Source organism: Pyxicephalus adspersus, chromosome 1 (genome assembly GCF_032062135.1).
Source record: "Pyxicephalus adspersus chromosome 1, UCB_Pads_2.0, whole genome shotgun sequence".
Lineage (NCBI taxonomy): Eukaryota > Metazoa > Chordata > Amphibia > Anura > Pyxicephalidae > Pyxicephalus > Pyxicephalus adspersus.
This window is the reverse complement of record NC_092858.1, coordinates 7,280,229-7,303,944: the sequence shown is the minus strand read 5'-3', so window position 1 is coordinate 7,303,944 and position 23,716 is coordinate 7,280,229. Positions and strand designations below refer to the sequence as shown.

Genomic DNA, 23,716 nt, shown 5'->3' with positions numbered 1-23,716 from the left:
GAGATCAGAATGAGAAGTGGGAAGACTTAATCAGCCTGCTGCTGCTCCTTTATTGTTCAATCAAAAGGTTTAGAAAGAGGGAGGGATACTATTGTAACTGTAAATGGTATCATATCACCTAGGGTTGTATAATACTAAAAAGGATTTTGCAATGTCTAAGTAGTGAGGAAGTAGCGGGGAAAGTGGAAGCTGAGTAGAAATCGTACCAGTTATAGTTGGGCTGGATTTATACTTTTTGCTCCCCTAGGCCGGCTAGTTTTTGCTACCCTTTTAATAACAACATCCTTTGACACTGTCACACACAAAATACCCCCAAGTGAACAAATGAGAGCTATGGGGGACAGATAGAGGAGGGAGAATATTAGGTGATGAAGGGACATGGGAGAAAGAGGAAAGGGGAAGGAAGTATGTAAGAGGAGAGAGAGAGATAAAAGGGAGGAGAGGGAGAAGAGGCGTGGAAGAGAGAGAAAGAGAGTAGTGATACCTTCAATACAAATGTCATCCTGCTTAGGTCTCTAAACTGTATGTGACCATACTGTATATTCGGAGGTAGGTCCATGACAGCCTTGGGTCTTTATTAACACTGGGTGATATTTATCCATTTGTGATGGTTGAAATGCTGGTTCATTGAGAATCATCACAATGTTTGACAGGAAGTGCATGGTGCTCATTCACCCACTGCCATGCCTATATATACCCTATGGAAGGTGAAATACTACAATAGAAGTTACTGGCACTGATTGGATGCAGATTACTGCACTGCATCCTTACCACCCTAGCATTAATGCCCCCAGAAAGCCCCATAACAATTCACCCTACACCCGCACGCCTATAATAAAATTCTCCCCTCTTTACTGGATCCCCAACAGGTACATTTTGAACTGAATATTGCTGCTACCAGGAAGGGTAAATGTAAAGAATAACACTAAAAGCACACTTTACAATGATTCCTGTGCATAATTGACCTATTTATACACAAGAGTGTGGAATATATTTTGATTGCCTACTCTCATCCATTACACTTGATGGTTGAAGCTAATGATATTAATTAACCACTTGAGCCCTAACAAATTTAACACCTAGACCTTTTTTCCTTTTGAAGATGTCTTGGTCTTACTTTCTATACTTCTAGATTTTTTGGACCTGATCCTTCCCATCCCATGTGGCTCTGCAGCAACAGATCACGTCAAACATTGATCAAATACTGGCTGTAATTTGCAAATACCAGAACATTATTAAGTGATATGTTATTGCAGGAGAATAGCACATTAGAATCCTGCAGAGTGGGGTAGATTGGCACAGGTCAATACTGTAGTGTCACATCCTCTATAAACTCAATGCTGAAGCTCTACTGGGAAACCATCAATATAGAGAACCCTATAAGTGATCTACAAACTCAAGAGCCAATTGTTTCTGCTTCTAGGGCTCGATGCTGGATTGTACCTGTCGGCAATTGAGTGCCATTTTGAAACAGCATCTGACACTCCAATGGTAGTCCACAATCATTACACTTAAGAAAATGGAATGACTGCTTACCCTAGTGCGAGGGGGTCAAACTCTGGCCCGCCGCTGCATTGAAATAGCGCCGCTACTACAATTCCCGGCATCACTCGCATCTGTAGACCAGCAGCCTCTCTGCCTATGGGTGGCCCCGCATTGGACTGTTTTATAAAGCCCTGGGAATTGTAGTAGTGGCATCACTCGGGTCTATAGACCAGCGGCCTCTCTGCCTATGCGTGGCCCCCCATTGGACTGTTTTAAAGACGAAGGGAATTGTAGTAGCGGGGCTATTTCAGTGAAGAGGCAGTTCCAACCACCACATAACATTAGACTCTGCTTTGGACTGTTTTCTTGACGCAGGGAATTGTAGTAGCTGTACTATTACAGTTTCAAGTTTGGCCCGCGACTTTGTCCAGTTTTTATTTTGGCCTACCGTGTATTTGAGTTTGACACCCCTGCCCTAGTGGGTTTAGGACCCTTTTTCAAGTTAAGTTTAAGAAAGCAATATCTTATGTTTTTAAAAAGAAACACTCTATGGCTAGATGAATCACAACTAAAGTAGCTTTTTAGATTTCTAATTCCAAAGCCATGAGCCAATAATGTATAGTTTATGTATTTATGTATAGGTTATGACAGCCTCCATTCTTGAGATAACCTGAGATAGCATTTTGGAGCTCATCTAATGAATTGGTTTCATTTCCTCTAAAAGAGCATTTGTGAGGTTAAATTCTGATGTTGGCCGAGAAAAATTTGTCCAGTGGTCAATTAGATTAAAAAATATAATCCAAGCAACCCTCTGGTCAGTCACGCCCTCAGATCATTTGTGCCTGTCTTTGTTTCCACCAACCTCTTGCAGTCTTTCTACCATGGATCTTCACTCTTCCTTTGTAGTCCTTGGAAATCTGTTCCAGTTCCCCCCATGCCTATAGAAGAAGTCAGAGGTATTGTCTTGCCAGCAACTTTGGCACTTCCTGCCAATCATTGGTCAGTCATCCCCTCCAATCAACTCTTCCTGTCTTCTTGTTTCTACCAACCCCTTGCAGCCTTGGATCCTCACTTTTGCTTTCTTGTCTTTGAAGAAAAGCACAACAGTAGTGGTCTGCTCTTGAGTTCCACTATGTGTGTTCCTTGAGATCTGTCTACCCCCAATGGCCATAGAAGCAGTGATAGGTAGGACCTTATTAGCAACTTCTGCACTCCCTTTCTTTCACCCTAACCTTCCCTTCCCCTACTGACATTGTTTCCAATCAGTCATTGATGGTCAGTCACCCTCTCCAATCAACCGTGCCTGTCTTCCTGTTTCCACCATCCCCTTGCAGGCTTTCTTCCATAGATTCTCACTCTTTCTTTTGTGTCCTTGGGAATATCCTGCAGTCCCTCTGCCCACTTTATTAGAGTAGAAAAGGTTGTTAGAGAAGCACAACAGTAGTCTGCTCCAGGGCTCCACCACTTGTATTCTTTGAGATCTGTCCACCATCCCCACCACACCACCATTGTCATAGAAGCAACCAGAGGCAAGGCCTTTTCACCGCTTTTAACCTCCCCTTTCCCTCCTACCATTGCTTGGTATGACTGATAGAAGCTCCTTCCATGCACAGAACCTGTACCTTAGATTATATCATTGACAATGTGCTCAAGCAGAGGGGATACCAGACTGCCAAGACCCAATGGCACCTCCCAATGCATGTACAGAGCTTTCCCATTCTACAGTATGCATTTCTGTTGTTATATCACTCGAATTTTTAAATATATGTTAGAAGGAATGTTAACAGCTGTTCCCTATAAAATTAAATGTTTGACTTCATTTTGAAAGCTTCGTCCTTTAAATCTTCCATAAATGTTTACAGTAACACACCCAGAACTTGCCAATATAAAAATGTCTCACCTTTCAGCCATCACTTGTGTTGTCCTTGTAAAATGCTGGAGGTCAGAACAATGTATCATGATCTAGATAAAAATGTTTATGTTCTGGAGGAAATACTGTCACCTACTTTTATCAAATGATGTGAAGACAAGGACGTTCCAATGTCCTGAAAAATGTCTCCTGCAGCAATTATTTCAATTTCTGCAACTGGAAAGATAATTATAGACTACCAAGGGTTGTTGCAGAGGGTCAAGGCTGATTTAGATAATAATTTCATTTTTTTAAAATTGTGCCAACGATATATTGGTTTTTGTGGATAGAATAAGGCGACCTCCATTCTTGTGATACCAGAAAAAGAAATTAAAGTATTGGGTGCCAACAAGGCAAGGAAACCTGTACAGCAATAAAAAAATCAATGGAGAATTCCAAATTTTCCTTAGAGGAATGGGGACAGCGGAGAATGTTCCCCCCGGGACTAGTTATAGGATGAATATGGTGTGCTGCACTGGTGGAGATATGTCAGTACTCAGGCATTAGTCCAAGCAGGACCTTAAGGAGGTGACACATAATGGGCATTATTTACCGCTTGCTCTCCGTTCAAATAAAGACTTCCAGCACTGACTTTTTTGTAGCTCTGAGACATCTTGTAAGCCAAGCCTCAAAGGACTATAATACTGATATAGATGGAAACGTGTGTTCTTAAAAAGACATGTCTATCGTTCACAATATCCTCCAATTACCAGAACATTGGTCACTTTGAATGCCCAATTTTTAGCCACATAAGTTAACAGAAGGACCTCATGGTTGTACTCATTCCCCCATGTCTCAATTCTACCATTTTTGGTGTTGATTTCTATCCCATTGGAGATATTTCCAATACTATCAGTCCCTGTGACACCATTTCGACAGGACAGGAAGTCATGGAGAAATTTTTGCAAAGGCGTGAGTAAAATCCACCCTATCTATAATGTTTTGCCTGGCGATGGACTTTAAATAAATGGTAAATAGCATTGTAGGTAAGTATGGTGTAAATATTTACCAAAAGTGAGTCCAAAACTATTTATTCGATTATAAAATCCCAAATGAAATGAATGAAATACTCTTGGACCCTATTGATGTTTTCTTATGCCATCAGAGGAGAAGTTTTAGGATCTTCCATGAGTTCTGCCTCCCCATACATTAGGAAAGCTACGCATTGCTGCCTGTGTCCTCTTAGCTATGTGCTGGGTTCTAATCCAAATATGCATCCCCTCTGCTAATCTCAACATTAGGGTAGAATTGAAGGATAAAGCCCAGATAGGATCCAGGTAATTGTTGCTGGAAACAATCTTTTATATTCGTTTCCAGGGACAGATGAACAAATGAGATTTGTACACAGAGAACTGTTCTGTTCTATGGAGAGGAAAGGATGAGCGAGTGGCACCCCAAAGTGCTTTTCTCCATACACAGCAGTTGTTCCCAATCTGTCCATCAGTTAGCCATGACAATTTATGGACAACATTGGGGACTCATTGTACACATGCCAGATTTTCACCCAAGGCAAGAATGATTGATGCTCATCACACTACAATGGCGGATTGATGGACAACGCCAGCGCACCATTGTACATATACCATATTTAAAAGTTAATTGTTAGGGTTTACATAAACTTTAAATAAATCCATGGCTAGAGTTTTTACTTTATTTAATTACTTCTTGTTATATCTGAATTTGGCTCTGGAGCCAACAAAGACCGAGGACATCTGATAGATAAGATTACAAAACGCGGTCTATAAATCCAGCTGTTTGGCTTTCTGCTCAGCATGAGAAATCCATTTCAAATCCATTACTTATTTTACTGTATCACAAAACAGAAACTGTTTCCAGGGGAGGAATTGTAATATTACCTTATTGATTCATCAGGCAGAAAGACGTTTCTTATTGAGGAATGACTTATTTCATAGAATAGAGAACGCAGCTACTTTGTGAAGACTTTGATTAATCCGCTCTGTGGGATCAGTAACATCTCTTTTCACTCTCTTCAGTCTTGTTCACACTTTTTGTTCCTTTTGGTTTTTGTGTTTAATGAGATGTTTTTCACTCTTTTCTTAACAGGAGGACAGGAAGACTGTATTCTATCTTATGAGCCCGTTACCAGGCAGGAGAGTAAGTATATGGCAGCACTTTGGATTTCATAAAATGTGTGGCTTGGTCGGACTTAAAGTAGACCGTCTACAAAAAATGGAAGATCTGATTACGTTGGCCAGGTTCATCACCCTTCTTAAAACACCAACTATATATGTAGATGAGAAATATATCTAGACAACATAGGGTTATACTTTCCTTACCACCATCTTCACATTTCTATACATTACATCACCAATGAGTTCCTGGTGGAGTCCTTCAGAACACAGAACAGATGAAATGGAAAGAAGACACTCCAACCCATTGAAAGTCCATTCCAATGCTTTGTGTTCCATTGGACTCTACCGAGAGGGTGTTGATGGTATTCTCACCTAGGCACTGTGAACAAAGATGGAGATAAGGTACATTTTTTTGATCTACATATAGTAGATGATTTAGGTAAGTGGAAGGTGCCCGGCCAGCATACCTACTCCTTCCAATCTAGCTCCATGCAGATGCTAGAGTTGATCATTCTTAGTCACTTTGAGTGAAAATCTAGTATCTGTATAGTTGTTTTACGTGCTTGTTTAGCAATTCACTGCGTGAGATCACTAACCAGCTGACCGCAAACAAGGACTATGGCAATTTCTACAATGGGACACCCGTTCCTTGTCCTCCCCTGTCACCCCATCACTAATGAACAAAGGTGCTTTATGATGGTCATACATTCTTGTGTTTCGGTGTCTTGTTTGGTTTTCATGAGTTTACAATGAACATGTTTCAAATAAACAGTGGTAATACAAAAAAATTAGGAAATGGGAGTGGAATTTGGCTGCGTAGACACTTGGCAAAGGACAAATGACCACTGGGTGGGCACTATTTAGTAGAGAGCAGCAATTTTTGGGTTGATTTACTAAACTAATGTAGGCTCTTCACTGAGCAAAATAAATTGTCTTTAAACAAGATAACTTAAGTAAATGAGATGAAGCTCTGCTATCTTCAACCACCCAGTCATGCACAAGGAAAAATCATGTTTTTTACATTTCTTTGCACTTAATTGGGTATTCTTTGCAAAGTAACATGGTAAGGTAATAGCATACATTTCTTTCGTAAATTAGCTAAAATACATTGGGCCTGATTTATCAAAGCTCTCCAAAACTGGAGAAAATAGATTATCATGGGAAAACCTAGGTGGTCCAGCAAAACCAGAATAGATCTGGTCTGGAATTGAAAATATTTGCCAAATAATAGCAAAATATTTTTAAAAAAATCTATTCTAGGGTTACTACCATGAAGGAGATAGGATATCCCAAGTTCACTCATGAAAGTCTATCTTCTCCAGTCTAGGAGAACTTTAATAAATCAGACCCATTGTTAGAGGGACTTGTGTATCTCCTGTTGGGTGTTGAGAAAATCCACCCAGCTAACTAATATTAGGCATACTCTAAGTTATTTAGCCTTGATGGTATTTCTAACTGATATTACGATCAACATCTATATCCATTCTTTGTGATCGTACTACAAACCATCCATTTCTTGGATATTTGATCTTTACCAACATTTGGGTTGCTGGCTCCTTTTTACATTCTAAGAAGTTTAAAGCAGAGATCACTTTGAACTTCTGAAAGTAATTTTAGCAATGGAGAAGTTGTTTGTGAAAGATAAAGTCTCATTTTCGTGCATTTGCAACTTTACCTTTACTTTATTTGAAGTCGGCGAGCACAGCAAATCACTGTTACTGTGGTAACTCTTGCCATAGGAACATTGGATGCCACCAAGCTATTGATATCTTGTGTGGGAGCCCTGGAAAGCTGCATCTCCAGGTTTACAGCTGTGATATCTCTGTAATGAACCTAACTGACAGATTTTTGTGTGCTGTCACGCTGTAGTAAGTTCAGAGAACAAGTAGATTTGGCTCTACAGTATTTGGTGGGTGATGTTGAGAAAAGGTAACTTGAGTTTGTTAGAAAAAAAAGTTACACTTGTCAATGTTGCAGAGTGTCCGGAGAAAGTGAAATGATCTCATAAGAAAAACTAGGTAATGAATGTTAGATCAATAACCAGCAAAAGGGGCAAAAGCTGCAATTGCTGTACAAAAAGTTGCAAGCCTCCATATTGCCTAAAGATGATCATTGGCAAGAAGATGTAGAGGAGAAGCATAAAATCCTATTATTATTGCATAGTTCGAGTCATAGACCTTTTTTATATAAATATTTGTGATATTCCTATGATTTATAGACCCTAGAGGCAATCCACATGTAAGTGGGTATTATAAGAAGGTTCTACAGATGAGAGGGTTATATTGAAAAAAAACTATTGCTGATCACTTTATTTTTGTATCCACTTTTAATTGTATAATATGTTTGCTGCTGTTTTTTGGTTTTTTTTTAGTTTATACTTCTAGAAATGTTCATCTGTGAACTATTGAGGCCTTTAATACACTATGTGAGCAGCAGTTTGTATATATCCAACTGTTGCACCTAAATGAGCTTCTTGGACATTGGCTTCTTGCAAAACTTTGACCATCAGTATGGTGTTGGAAACTCCCTTTGCAATTCTCCTAGCCTCCAAACCTCTTTTTTCAAATAGTAGAAACACACCCCACCCCTTTGTAATTCTTCTATTATTCACACTTCCTTGAGGGTTTTCCAAAATTTGGAACCCCCACACCATTGCAATTTTTCCAACCTTTACACCTATTGAGGGTTTTTCAAAAAGTTTGAACCCCTCCTACCCTTTCCAACTCTTCTAGCCTCCATACCCCCTCCATACCCCCTTGAGTGTTTTCCAAAATTTAGAAACACCCCCCCAACCCTTTGCAACTCTTCTAGCCTCCACACTTCTTTGAGTGATTTGCGAAAGTTGTAAATCTCCCACTTCTTTGCAACTCCAGACTTCTTTAAAGGTTTTACAAAATGTGGAAACATCCCCCCCTTTTTTTAGGTGTCTGAAACAATCTCCAACGCAACTCAAAGTAACCTGTCTCCTTCTAATTACTTTCAGTATATGATAAAACATGAGTGAAAAGTCAGAATGGATCAGTTACTACATACTACAAGACAAACGTCCTTAAAACAGCCAACATCTGAGTATTGGCATTTATATTTGCCTTGATCCTGCTAAATTCGTTAGCAAAAAAAAAAAAAAAAAAATTACTGATAGGTGGATTTATTTAAAATTTTGAAATGAATGTTCTATTGAATGATCACACCAATATACTAAATATACATCCCATCCTCCACATGTGTGGTCTCAATGGCACCCGGCATGATATTACTGTATAGCAGTGGAGAACGAAATGCTTTTCTTCTTTGATTACAAAGGTTGACCTTGTAGAGATGATATAAGAGATCTTCTTATAATATCTTTGTATGTTTTTAGTACTTTCAACGTTGAATGTCCTTTATTTATTCCTGCGTCTATCTCACCTTACATAGTCTTTCCCTAATTAAGCTAGATTGAAGAATATATACGGCTCTTAAAAATCCATTTAGTATTGAAGAATAAAACATCAAATGTATTATTAAATTAATCCAAAAGTTGTTACATTGTTCATGTATGTCTCAAAAGTGTGTTGTAGGTGTATATTTTGTTATATTTATATAAGTAAAACCTCAAATTTTGTGCAATTTAGGCTCAATTTTTTCTGTGTGTAAATCACCTGTAAAGGCGTTACAGTAGGTTTAACGCTTTCAGAATAGAAAGATAGCAGTTGGCCCCTATAAATCCTCATTACCACTTTGGATTGGCAGATAATATTCACCAATGGAGATTAGATTTGCTTGTTTTAAATAACCATTACACCAGTTTTGATGCTTCTGGCCCCTTTTTATCCAATGAATGGAGCTTCTGATCATCACGTGATGTACAATACAGTATGGCTACGATATATTATTATTTTTTTTTTACTGCACAACTTTTTTTAAAAAAAATGATTTCTTCTATACTTCCTAAAAGGCGTATTTTTAAATTGGTAGATGTGGCATTCACTGCAGGTGAATCATTTCATGTAGTTTATTACACAAGTCTTGAGTATTCAGCAAATGTTTTGTGTTTGTCACATTTACTGCTTTCTAAATAACTCTTAGGTCTGGTCTAATAGTAGCCATAAGGTGACACGCTTGTCTTTTCTTGGCAGTTAATTACACCAGGCCGGTGATTATTCTTGGCCCTATGAAGGATCGGATCAATGATGACCTGATATCTGAATTCCCAGATAAATTTGGCTCGTGTGTACCACGTAAGTAAACTTTATTGGTATTATAGATTTGAATGTTTAATTTTTTTAGTTTTGAATAGAACAAAAAATCTGATGTATTAGAAGATGTAAAATGGCCCTGAAAAAAATGCCTGCTGGGCATATGGCCCACATGGGCATGACGTGGCTTCAAGGAGTCCTCAGAGGATCTAGAGCTGTTTATCCAAATTACACAGTTCAAAGCTTGTTCACCTTTGTCAGTGCAAAATATGGAAATTGTATTTTCAGCTTGTGGATAAATGATATATGTATGCAGGGCAGCACGGTGGCTCAGTGGTTAGCACTCTGGCCTTTGTAGTGCAAGGTCCCAGGTTCAAATCTTGGCCAGGACACTATCTGCATAGAGTTTGCAGGTTCTCCCTGTTTCTGCGTTGTTTTCCTCCGGGTACCCCCATTTCCTCCCACATTCCAAAAACATGCAATTAGGTTTATTGCGTTCCCCCCTAAAATTGACCTTAGAATGTGGTAATGACATATGACTATGGTAAGGACATTAGATTGTGAGCTCCTTTGAGGGACAGGTAATGACATGACTATGGACTTTGTAAAGCACTTCGTAATATGTTGGCGCTATATAAATACTGTGTAATAATAATAATGCTTTACATATACTTTAAGCTGTTTTGAATCCACATTTCGCTCCAGAGAATAAATGAATGATTCCCATAGATCCAAAAATAGGAGCAGATGGTTCTTTATTGCAGAAGAAACAAGCCCTGTCCATTCTGCAACAAAATAACCTTACCTACCTGATACAAATTTTTTTCATTACGCTTAGCTGTCCCCATTCCATCGTGGGAGCCGTCATCTTCTTTCTTCTCCTCTTTTGAGTTGCTGATCTTTGACCATCTTAATAGGCCAGACCAGGATGACAAAACTTCTATGCAGGCGTGTGGGAGTTCATTCAGTCCCAGCAGCCACAGGGAATAACGGATGCATGAGCCAGGTATCCCAGCATCCTAGGCTGAACTGTGCGCTTAGTGGTTTTGTTCAGAAGACGGCTGTGATCAAGCAGGTCAGGTTGTTTTAATGCAGAAGGGATACCCACTGTCCCTTTCTGCAAGAAAGCCATGCCTGATCACAGATCACTTTAAATAGATCTCATAGAGACCCCTTTTAAAATATATATTTGCTCCCAAGTGGCCTGAAACCACAGGTATACAGGAAACAGAATCTACGTATGTAATCAGTTGGTTCAATCACTGAGACTCAGTATGACATGTAAGCACCACAGCATGTATAACACCCTGCTATTATCCAATGTGGTGCATTGTGGAGCACAATGACCCAGTGATAACCTCTCTGGGTCAAAAACAGGCATGTCCAAAGTCTGTCCCGGGGGCCAATTGGGGCGGCTAGCGTTTAGACTTCCACCAGCCCGCTGGCTCTGTCACATAAAATCAATAATATGCGGCCCACCAGCACTATTGACCACAGTATAAAATACACGCGTACAAAAAAGCTATTTTGTATTACGTTACAGTTGAATAACCGCCGTGGAATTAGCGGTCCACTACTCAGCGGGCATAATGGGCAGCACGGGAGTCCCTATGTGTGCACAAGGAATCCCCAACGTCATTATAGTGGGCGTGTGCTGTGCACCCGCATGGACCACGCCCACTTTGATTCCAAAATGTGCTCCGCACTGACACCAGACTCCATGCACGCCTGGTGGGCATGTGCTGTGCGGGACCCACGCAGACCACACCCACACTAACCCTGGTTAGTGGTCACTGTCAGCCCCCACACATTTTCACCTCACCAAATCTGGCCGTCTTTGCAAAAAGTTAGGACACCCTGGTCTAAAAAAAGGTATGTAATGAAAATTAATGGTTTAAATATAATATATTTAAATTTTTAGTATATTGAAGGGCGGAGGGACCTTGCAAGGCAAAATACAAGCAAATAAACTTTACCAAGAGTGTAGAAAGCTTTTAATTCCCTTCTGAAACCTTTATGTCAAAGGAGTCATACTTGTGTTCCCAGCGTTTTCAAAAAAAAATAAAAGCAGCCACGTAAAGCCAAAACGTTTTTTGACCCCATCAGGATTCCTCTCTCCTGATGAGCTTTGGCCTTGTGTTGATAGTACAGTTTGAGTCTTCTGAGATCATTCAGAATTCATTAACTGATACAAATGATTAGTCGTTGATATCCTTTTGACCTGCTTCAAGTTTGTTTTGCCTAGCCATAGACCGTTATGGACATTGAAAGCCCTCTAGAAGCACAGAAAGTGTTGTTATTGGTAGGTTTCCCCTCTATTCCTGTCATGGTGACCCTTCAGATAGAGAGGTTGGATCTCCTTGTTGTACATGCATGCAATAAATAAAAAACTCAACATTTACAACCCCCCACATCTGTCTAACATAAAACTAGATGTAGAGTGTTGGCTTGGCTTTCTACAAAATTTAGGACAACATCACCACTATGGGAATTTTGTAAACTCAATATGTAAAGATGAATTGTGATCTCCCGTAGATACAACCAGACCAAAGAGAGACTACGAGGTGGACGGTAGAGACTACCACTTTGTCATATCCAGGGAACAGATGGAGAAAGACATCCAGGAGCACAAATTCATAGAGGCCGGGCAATACAATGACAATCTTTACGGGACAAGTGTACAGTCTGTGAAGTTTGTAGCAGAAAGGGTAAGCATTGTTATTCCTTTTCCCTGGCACCTTTTATGTTCCTCCTTTTTAATGGCATACACATGTGTGCGGTGTGCTATGGATCACACTAGAATTGGCAACTCAGGCTTATGCCAGAAGAAAGCTCACGTTTTACACAATCATTGGGAATTCCAAAAAGCCATCTTATATGGACTCCCAAAAACAGAATTTCTCAAACTTTCTAACATGGTGGAACCCTTGAAATAACTTTCAGATTTTCAGGGAACCCCTACTATAATTACTATAGCCGCAGATCACAGTATATTATTGTGTTGGTCAGTAGAAAGAATGCCTCTTACGTTGCTGGCCATTGGGAAGAATGTCACCCTTACAGATAGCCAAAAAGATAATTTAGAGTCACAAATTGCTCATTGCTCAAGGAACCCCCAGCAACCCCTCAAGGAAACCTGGTTAAGGAACAGAACTTTAAAACTTTAGCAGTACTGCGAGGTAACTGTTTACATATTTTTACATTGGATTCGGTTAGAAAATGGAAGAATCGTAGGTAAAAGTTTATTTGCAGCCAGATTTGCACATAGCTGTGGCTATGCCACTAGCCCTAATCAAATACTGCATGGCCAAAAAGTGACTTTTCAGTTTCAGGAACCACACTATGAACTGCCACAGCCCCGTGCAAAAAATGGTCACCATCTTTACCCATTCACTTGTATAGGAAAGCTCAATACGAGTCTAAAAAAAATAACTGTAAATAGGTGTGTAATAGAGAGGATGAATGTCCTCAAAAAGTAAATAGTTTTCTACCATTTCTACCATATCCAAAATACGTCCAATAGCAGTGACTGATTCTCCACCATTGGTGATTGTCATATTCATGTCTTTCTAAATACAACCCATTCTTTGTTCTGATCATTTTTTCTTGTTTCCACAAGGGGAAGCACTGCATTCTAGACGTATCAGGAAACGCTATCAAGCGATTACAAGTAGCACAACTATATCCAATAGCGATCTTCATAAAGCCTAAATCTGTGGAATCATTAATGTGAGTATTGTACGGCTTTCTTTCATTGGGTTAGGAAATGTAGGATAATGGAGATGGGGAGATATTTTGAAGTATATAAACCCTAACACTGAATTTTTGATGAAGTGTTTTCTGGTGCTCTGTAGTCATATCCTTCCAGAAGCAGATGTAAATATGGGATGATATATGAGTATATGATGATATATGATGATATAGTAATATATGATGTAATATAGTAATATATGATGATATATGATTTTAAGATACCTGTTATTGTACAAGAAATGCACACATAATGACTCGAGTATAAACCAAAACCATAAAAAAATAATCTTGTCAAACCACTAGATGGTGAAGTGTCCTCATGATGTAAATTGTGTAACAAACTCTTGCAGTATGATGGGTTTTTCTTTGCAGGAATCTTTTAGGCCCCTAATGTAATCACTAAACTGTGTTAAAACTGAGAGTACAGACTATGCAGTCAGCTTCAGAATAATCATTAATCAAATGGAGTCCAACATCTCTAAACCCGGTACTCAAAGCTGAGTGCTTCTGGGTTCACACTGCTCTCCATCCTGCCATAGAGTTCCTGGACATCCAGAAGGGACACGTTTGAATCCTTGCATAGAGGTTTTTATGTTCTTCCCACGTTTGTAAAAGGTTTTCTTGGCTATATGATTTTTTTCACATCTAAAAACATACTGGTAAGGTAACTGACCCCCAAATTGACCCTGGACTATGCTAGAAACTTTAGACTGTAACTATAGTAGGAGCAGATTGGAAGCTTCTCTAAGGGACAGGTAGTGTGATAAGACTATGGAGTCTTCAAAGTGCTATAAAAAATATAAAAGTATTAATAGTAAATAATAATGATATTATAAAATGTGGGGTATAGAAGGAGATAAAAGTTTTTCAATAGCACCACATCCCTGTTGTATTGTAACATTCAAAAAGTCATTTGGAGTGGGACTTTTTGGTGCTTTTACAAAAATTTAATCATGAAAGAGAAACATATTTTTTGTTTAAAAAGTTTCTATACAATTTTATTATATTGATACAAAAGATTAAGAAAAACATTAATAAATGTAAATATTTTCTGCTTGGGTATAAAAACCTCTTTTTTGCTTGGGTATAAAAACCTCATATATCATTCATAACAATTTCCATTCTACCGTCCTTGACGTGTTTCACGACAAAGGCTTCATCAGAAGGACATAGTGTAGTAGGTATATCAATTTCATTGTATCCTTTAACAAAAATAAACACGTATGTTTTACTCTTTCTGTGTTTTCTATAAAGACCTTTGAAAGAAAGTATCGCACTTACTTATTGATTGTTTAATATAAGTATAATTATTAGATAAAAACAGCAGGTTATTAATTAGAGCTGTATGATCTTAACGATCTCAGTTTCAATCATTAAACCTGATTGGTATGAATTTCTTTCCTGGTATTCCAAACTTAATGTGGATCAGCAGCCTCTATTACCTTCGAATGTATTTGTGATATATTAGTACTAAAGTTCTTGTCTTGATGAAATAAGTTGATTTTTGAATCTATGCAGTATCAATTGTATGAAACTTAATCAATTCTATAAGATCATAATTAATAACAAGACCTCCTAATAAAAAATGTTTTCAAACATTATTAATTTTGTCTTATTCAATTACCCAATTAGCACGATTAACTTCACTAAAACTGATAAATGACTAAAACATAAGTAGTTTAATATTATTGACATGATTAATTATATTGCATAACTTAATTTATAGACTGCATAGTCAAATGTAAGGTCAATGAAAGCACTACAAGAACAAATAATTCTATGAGTATATCTTTAAAAGACTTTCATTTCAGATTTTTGCTGCAGTTTCCTAGGGTCATGTCTGGTCAGCTCTTATGTCTGTACTAGTGTGATTTGCTCACACTTGTATTATTATTATTATTATTAGTAAGCAGAAGTAATGTAAAAAAAAAAACTCCCAGGTTGTATAGCGGTCAGGGGGTTCACATGCACTTATGGCACCGTAATACTTATGAAGGCTACAGCAAGATGGCTGACAATGTCTTTAGATCTTTTAAAGAAAGAATTTTATCTTTGTACATTCTATTTTTTTTTTAGGGAAATCAGCAAACGTCTAACAGAAGAGCAAGCCAGAAAAACCTACGACCGTGCGCTCAAATTAGAACAGGAGTTTGGAGAGTTTTTTACAGGTGACTTTTTTATATTTCCTAATATTGTTTCCTGTTCCTTCATGTCATCCGTTGCAACGTTTGCATTTGTTAGGTGGAATTTGGTAAAGTGAACCTGTGCCCGGATCGTTGACATCATTGGGTCAGATTTATTAAAGCTTTTCAAGCCTGGAGAAGATAGACTATCATGGGAGAACCTAGGAGATACAGCAAACCTGGAATGGACTGAAAATATTTGCCAACTAACAGCAAATGATTTTTATGAAATCCATTCCAGGTTTTCTGGATCACCCAAATTCACATACATTAGTCTATTGTCTCCAGTCTTGGAGAACTAGGAAGAATCAGGCACACTGTATTTATTTGGAAATGGTAAAAAAAAAAAAATGAGATTTGTCCATGCATCAGATTCACTACCCCCCTTCTTCCTAGTTCCTAATGGGCCAGGGTCCACCAATATTTTTAGGTAAATAAATATTTTTAGGACAGCAGTAAATAAATTAACGTATGATTAAAAAGGATCAGTAAAAAATAAATTCTGTTCCTCTGGGGCCGGCAAAGTGTAAAGGAGGGCCAAGCATCTGACACTCCTGGAAGTATCGGATGCAGAAGATTTTTAGCAAGCCTATTTAGTAGAAGTGTTAGGTATTCAGTTTCCTCCAAGAATTGTTTTTCAGCCGGGTCGGAAGAAGCTGTAGGTGGGTGGCAGTCCATGTGTTTGACCCAGATTTTCAGTAGTCACCCAAAAACTAAAAAGTTATGGGTGGTGCGCTCAGCTAAAAAAGAGCTGGGGGGAACACTGACTTTTTTGGTTATGAGGGGTCTGTTCTGTAATTGTTTTATTCCAATGACAAAGTCCATATATTTAGGTCATCTCTCAACTATGTTTTCTATGAACCCAATGAAAGAAGTTTACCTAATATTCCATTCTTCATATTTATTGCCCACTTAGTACCTTTTCTTAATCTCTTAATTTCGTATATTGCTTTTTGTCTTTTACAGCAATCGTCCAAGGAGACACTTTGGATGACATATATAACTCATGCAAACTTGTAATTGAAGAACAGTCCGGTCCTTATATCTGGGTACCTTCGAAGGAGAAGTTATAATTTAGCAATTAACAATAAATCATTAGAGGGAACTCCAAGAATTACCTAATTTATTTTTGGGACCTGTTTCTTTTTTTTTTTTTTCAACATTTGTTTCAATTTTTGCGGCCTGTGAATTTTCAATGAATGTACAACAGGGAAGGAGACAACAAATGCATGACCTTTAATGGATAACCGCAAGACTGGAACAAATGGTGGGACAAGCCATGTTTTGGCAACAAGTACTTGCCGAGCTATCTGCCATTACAGGAATTTATCAACATTACACAACTGCTTCCTCAAAAATCTTGGCCAATCAACTTCATATTTCTGTTTTTTCTTATACGGCATGGAACGCCACACAAGAATAGAACTGACTTTTTAATGTTCTTGCCGAGCTTAATGCCTGGATTGCTAAAATGAGTATATCTTAGACCAACCTTTAGCTTCTTACATACAAACAAATATCTCAATGCATTCTGTTCAAAAATAGCCGCTGAGACCAACGGCCTAAAAGTACGAGACTGTTCTGCTTTTAACAAATTGGTTATATAAAAACAAATGCATTACCCCCCCAAAAAAAATCAAAAATTAAAAAAAAAGGGACAGCATGACTAATATGACAAATATCATTTATAAAGGGTTTGTTTCTTGTTGTCTTTGTGTTTAATGTTGGTTTACAGATAATTTTGTGTTGTGTTTTTTTTCTTTTTTATTTATGCATTACCGGTGAAAGAAATGAACAAAAATTTCAGATTCAATCTTCATTATTTTTTATTTACCGCAAAAACTAATTTTTACAATTCCGGGTAACAAAAATGTTTCGTGTTTATTTATACAGGTATTTATTTTCTGTCTTTCTGTAAAACACATTTAATTTATGAATTTATTTAACAATAGCTTAAAAAAAAAGTTAAATGCTTTAAAAAAAAAATTTACCTAGAATAACTGACGTATGAAGTTTATTGTGAGACGTTTCGTATGGAAATCGTCTAGAAGCTGAATGAATGTGATGATAGAGCTGAAGGTAGTATCTTTCCTAAATGAATATTAAATATATGTTTTATAGTTGAGAGAAACTGATTGCTATATAGAATATTGTTTTTAAAAAATGGCTGATTGTTTGGGATATAGAATTATGAAAGTATGTTTTAATGTCTTTCGTTTTTTCTTGTTTGTTTAAGTTTTTTTAGGGAATTGGTAAATGTTAATTATGCAAAGATTAATTTTTGGAGTTTATGTGTGTTTTTTTTTGTTTCTTTTTATTTTTTTTCACCATACTCTTGTTCATCTGTTTAGTTTCAGTGCAAAAGATAACTATAAACGATAAATAGTGATTCATCTTCTATAGTATTTAGTAAGGATTTTTGAGGAAAACCAAAATGGATCCGCTGTGGGGTTTAAGGTCACAAAAGTGCAAGGTGTTTATGTTTTTTCTTTTTTAAATTCTCTTAACCTGGCCTCTTCGAGACTTGCAGTTAACCACAGTATTGTCCCGCAGGCTTAACTGCTCTCCCAACCGCCCCCATTGAACTGTAGTTCAATGGAGCAGTTGGCATCCACTGCGAGCGTTTGCATGGTGGTGGGGATATAGCATGGCTCCTGGAAGTGATATGCTGATTCTGGTCATGCAGTTGCTTCTCTTCTTCTGAAGCAAGAACCACACCGCTGGTACAAAAGCAAGGGCAACAGTGTGGTTTGCCGCTCCTAGGCATATATATAGCAGCCGTTTGCTATGCATTTGGTGTGGTTTACGACCCAATGTCTGAAAGGTGCCTTGCCTAAAGTAGGTATAAATTAACACTGGCATACAAGTTCAGAAATATTAAACTGCCTGCCACTAACCCAACCAAAAGTTAACTAATAACAACAAAGTTTTGCAAGTCGGAACATAGACACAAACTCCCTCTTTGCATCCCAAGCTGTAATACCTAGTACTTAAAGCATATTCCAACCCAAAAAACAAAGAATAATATTCTGCTGCTGACAACAATAATTTATTGGCTACATGTTTTTTTATTTTTATTAAGTGATCCTGCAGATAGCACCTCCTGTCCTCCACCATAGTGGGAGCCATGGTCATCATACAGGTTGGATCTATCATTTTCCTGTTAGAGTTATCACTATTCCATTAAGTTTCAGTTGGTTTGTAGAAGAAATTGTTAGCCTGAAAAAAAACAAGTGCAGCCCACACATTTCAGTAATTGAAAGCTGCAAAATATTACATTTTAGTTTAATTATCCTTTAACCAAACCATGCTCAGATTGTGTTGGATGCAGCAAGGACAAGGAGTGCCTCTTCTCAAACTGTTAGAAGTTTGGTACTTGTACAGAATTTTCGAGGGGTTCTTGTGAGGCTTTATGAAGGCAGAAACACGCTTTGGTCATAAAAATGGAACAATCATACAGCTAGTTTTGCTACCATTAACCTAAATAAGATTTCACACTATAGACTGTATAAGGAACATGCAAGTTTACCTAATTTATATAATCCATTGCCAACCCAATGTCGCTCCTTAATGTTTAGAATAGTTTTAAAGTCATTGGTGGGGGGTGAGCTTCTAGTTTATTCAATAAATATGCACAGCTGTTGGTAATGAAAAGCTTTTCCATCTAGCTGATGTGATCTATACTTCCTTCTACTTTGTGTTTTAAAGTGAAGTTTCAACAGATTTTACATTTATATTCCCCAAATCATAATGAGCTGGTTTTCCATCTACAGATGGTTCTCCATCTCATCATTGTAGGTGCCTGACCATAGATTAAAACATGCAAAGTCGTTTTACAATTCTCAGGAACTCCTAAAACAAGACCTTTGCCCCTGAGTTCCCAGCTCCACCCATTCACCTTGGCTTTTTCCTGAAGGTTTACACGTCCTTCTGATTGATTTCCATCCATTGTTCTACCACAGGACAGTGTAGTTGAGTATACATAGATGGATGTACAACAGATTTTAGCTCTCAACGTTCTCCAACACATAGTCTGTAGGGTGAAAATCAACTGCAATTGGGGAAATGACACCATTTTTTGATGACACATTGAAGTAAATCTGTACATTAACCATAATAGTGAATATAAGAGGTACAAGAGGCACTTTTATACCTTGCTTACCTTTCTCGCACTTACCTGCCACCCTGGTTTACCAGTAGGCCCAGCAAGAAGTAACCAATAGTTGTGGGTTTAGGGGAATATGGGGCACTTCTCCTGTCTTTCCAAAATGCATCATATGGGTAATGGGAAGTACCTAATAGTTGTGGGTGTAGCAGAATATGTGACCTGCCCACCTCTTCACAATACATCATATACTGCCTAATAACCAATATTTTCAGATTAGGGGAACATCTGATACCTCTCCACAATACATTATGTACGGTTCCTGAGATCCAATAATTTTGGGGTAGGGGAACATGTGAAACCCTCTTCCCCAGCTCTCCACAATGTATTATAAGTTTCCTGAGAACCAATAATTGGGTGGTAGGGGAACGTGAATCCTCCTTTCCCACCTCTCCACAATATATTTTATGGTTCCTGAGACCCAATAATTTGGGGCATGGGGAGCATGTGAAATCACCTTTCCCATCTCTCCACAATGTATCATTAGGAAGTTAGAGAAAAAAAGGATTCAAACCACATAAATAAAAACTGACAACAATAAGGCTAAAACATAAAAAAATACAAAATGTTACAAAAACAACTGCTGTGTTCAAGCCACCAACAGAGTGCATCATATACATAGAATTTAGAATTTTTATTGTAGTTACCTATGGATGTCGCCAATAAATCTAAATAAAATTAGAGAATTTTTTTGCTATTAAAGGATTTCTCATGGCTAAATAATTTTACAATTTTTTGTGTCTTATTTTATGTCTTGTGTTTTTTTCTGATTTTGTCTTTTGTGACTGTTCCGAGTATTGAAATACCACTGCACTTTTATGTATATATGTAAATATATACATACGTTGAAATGTGTGTAGCAGTATTAATTTCCTTCATTTGTTCATACGGTTTGTTGACTTTGTCCTAATGTTTCTGATTTTTATGTTATGATGAGAATTCTATTGCACCAAGGTTTGTTTCTGCAGCGAGTATAAAATTGTATGATATATTAAGCAGAAAATATATAATAAAGTAAAAACAACTATTGTACATGTTTCAGACCACATTGGTGCTAAGCATTCAATAACAAGGTATTGGGTTTCATAAATGTTATGTGACCATTGGACAATACATACTGAACTTGCAAACATGCTAGCTACATATTTATCAACATCTGTGGATTTTTTTTAAGACCTAGAATGCCTATTAGTGCCAGAGGTATGGAGCATCACCCGAGCTGGTAAAATATGGATATTCCAGTGTAGTACTTGTACTTCTTTATGGAAATCATTGGGCCAGGTTTGCTTTGGGGTTTGATCCATACACATTGCTAAAAAGTTCAAGAGGTAATACCAGAAAATTCAATTGGTGCTATGCATTACAAGAGTATATTCAATATATGGCCAAAAGTTTGTGGACCCCAACCAAAACACCTCTGGGTATTTGTTGGACATTCCAAGCCATGGGTGTGAATATGGAGTTGCTTTTTACAAAACACTTTTTACAAAAAAAATTGGATTCTCAGCATTTCTTGTTCTTTTTAACATGGGTGGAACCTTTGCAAAAACTTTCAGGTCTTCAGGGAACCCCTTCTATTACTATATCCACAGCTCACAGTATATTAGCCTGGTGGTCAGTGAGAAGAATACTTACATGACTGGCCAATGGGAAGAATGTGATCCTTGCAAATAGCCATAAAGATTATTGGTGTCAGTGGTAAGTGACCAAAGAGGCATAAATTACTTTTTTCTCAAGGAACCTCTGGAGGAACCCTAGTTGAGAAACGCTGGTCTAAGGTATTTCGTACTCATTTAGCCTAAAGAACAAGATTTGTGAGTTCAGGTACTGATGTTGGAAAAGACCTGTGTCACATTCATTGTTCTTATTCATCCTAAGGAGTTGAGGTCCAAACACTGTACAGGTCTCTTGAGTTCCTCCATACCAAACCATGTCTATATAGCTAGATTGCTTGATCATCCAGGTCCACCTATTTAACTCTGTCTTCTCTAGTTTTGGAGAACTTTAATAAATCCGGCCCAATGTCAATATGGATTAGGCTTTGCATACAGGGGTACATTCATGATGGAACAGAAAGGAGGTTTCACCAAATTGTTTTCAGAAAGCTGGAGGAACTTGATTGTTTAGTATGTCCTAGCATGCTTTCCACCAGATTTTGGAGTGTGTTTGTGGATATTGATGTATAATTAAATGAAAAAAAAAAAGTTGTTAGGTACATAAGAATATGTATGTCAGGTCACAGGAATCCAACTTCCAATTCATCCCAAAGGTGTTGAGTAGATTTGAGGACTCTGAGCAGGACGGTCAAGTTCCTCCAAAACAAATACGTTATTGATTTATTAAAGCTCTCCACGACTAGAGAAAACAGACTATCATAGGTGGACCTGGATGATTCAACCTATAATGAAGGGGTCCCCAATGACCTGGTCAGTGCACCCCCAGTGGGGTAAGGAAAAGGACCTTGGGGGACATGCATGGGGGGGGTCGTGCTTGGGGGGGTGGACTGGCCAGAACCGCGGACCATGTTTCCGCTACGCATTGCAGGCTCAGACCTATGATGAGAGAGTGGATGGGTTCTGGCATCATGACGTCACACTGGGGAAAGTTTCTTCCCAATTGAGTGACACACGGCTCCCCGCCCATGCACAGTCTGGAGTCCATGCATTTAGTGATCAGCGAGCTCCAAAAGGTTGGGGACCACTGCTATAATGGATTCTTAGTTAGCAAATGCTTTAAATCCTTGACCATGGTTTGCCCATGGAAGTCTTGGAGAGCTTCAACAAAACCCCATGTCTTTATGGAGCTGGCTTTTTACACAGGGGCAAATTCATGATGGGACACAAAAGGGCCTTCACCAAACTCTTGCCATGTTATGTTGGAAGAGCTCAGTTGTCTAAAATATCCTAGTATGCTGTAGCATGACTGGCAAGACCCCAACTCAAAAATCTGGTGGGGTTTCCACATGCTGTTGGCCATAAAGTGAAAATCAATGACCATAGAAGAAGGTTGTGGTGTCCACATACCTTTGACCATGTAGTGTATGGTGTTTGTGAGCAACCAATAAACTACCATGAATTGTTACGCATAGTTATTTCTGGGTCACAGTTTCCCATTGCAGATTTTTTGTTATTCCTACGATATGTAGCTTAATTCAATGTCTACAACCTTGAGGTCCATTAATAAAGAATTGAATCTGATATTCCCCAAATATTCTCTGCCGAAGAATCTTCCAGGTCCATGTGTTTTCCATGGCAGTGGTTGATTCTCCATCATGTTTGGTGATTGTCAGATTCACTGCTTTATAAATAGACCCTTATGTGTTGTATGTGTATTCTATAATTGTGATATATATTGTAATTAAATGGGAATAAGGTAAGAAGAGCAAAAAAAAATCCTTTTTATTTTATATTTTATTGTAAATATGCAATATGTGATAAAAAAAAGATTTAGGTACTGTTATACATATGTAAAATGTTCTGTTCGCAATTGTAATTTAGAAAAATCTTTTGAATTATTTTTTTTTTCTTCTGTTTATGTAAAAATCTAAAATGTCAGAAATGACTTATGTTTAATAATTTATATGTATTTATTAATTTGTTTGTTTATTCTTAAACAATAAGAAGTTAGAATTAAAGGATGAAGCAATATTGCATGAATACATCCTTTAAGGTGCTCAAGCATGACAATTTAATGCGGACCCACAAAGTGAAGGCTGGTAAATTGTGGCCTGAATATCGATGACATATCACAATTTAAGCTGAACTCTGGGCACAAAAAAAAATTTTCAATAGCCACAAAAGACTCACTTGGTCAAAAGCAAAAGATTAAATTTTAGATATAGTCGAGATCAGGGGCGGGCAAACCTTTTCAGGCGCCAAAATGAGTTTTAACATTTGACATATGGGCTGATCCAATATCAGATGGATGGAGAATGTTTGTATGGACAGATA

General features: G+C 37.9%; 1 protein-coding gene across 1 annotated transcript in view; it reads left to right on the top strand.

Moving 5' to 3' along the window:
- The window catches only part of DLG2 (discs large MAGUK scaffold protein 2), a 767,759-nt gene extending 746,443 nt beyond the window's left edge, over nucleotides 1-21,316 (top strand). Inside the window, exons 19-24 of the mRNA XM_072398627.1 lie at nucleotides 5,459-5,509; nucleotides 9,606-9,707; nucleotides 12,201-12,373; nucleotides 13,285-13,394; nucleotides 15,495-15,586; nucleotides 16,568-21,316. Of these exons, the coding sequence (XP_072254728.1) occupies nucleotides 5,459-5,509; nucleotides 9,606-9,707; nucleotides 12,201-12,373; nucleotides 13,285-13,394; nucleotides 15,495-15,586; nucleotides 16,568-16,674 (635 nt within the window). The 3' untranslated portion in view covers nucleotides 16,675-21,316. The remainder of the gene's footprint in view (nucleotides 1-5,458; nucleotides 5,510-9,605; nucleotides 9,708-12,200; nucleotides 12,374-13,284; nucleotides 13,395-15,494; nucleotides 15,587-16,567) is intronic.
- Nucleotides 21,317-23,716: the final 2,400 nt, after the last annotated feature.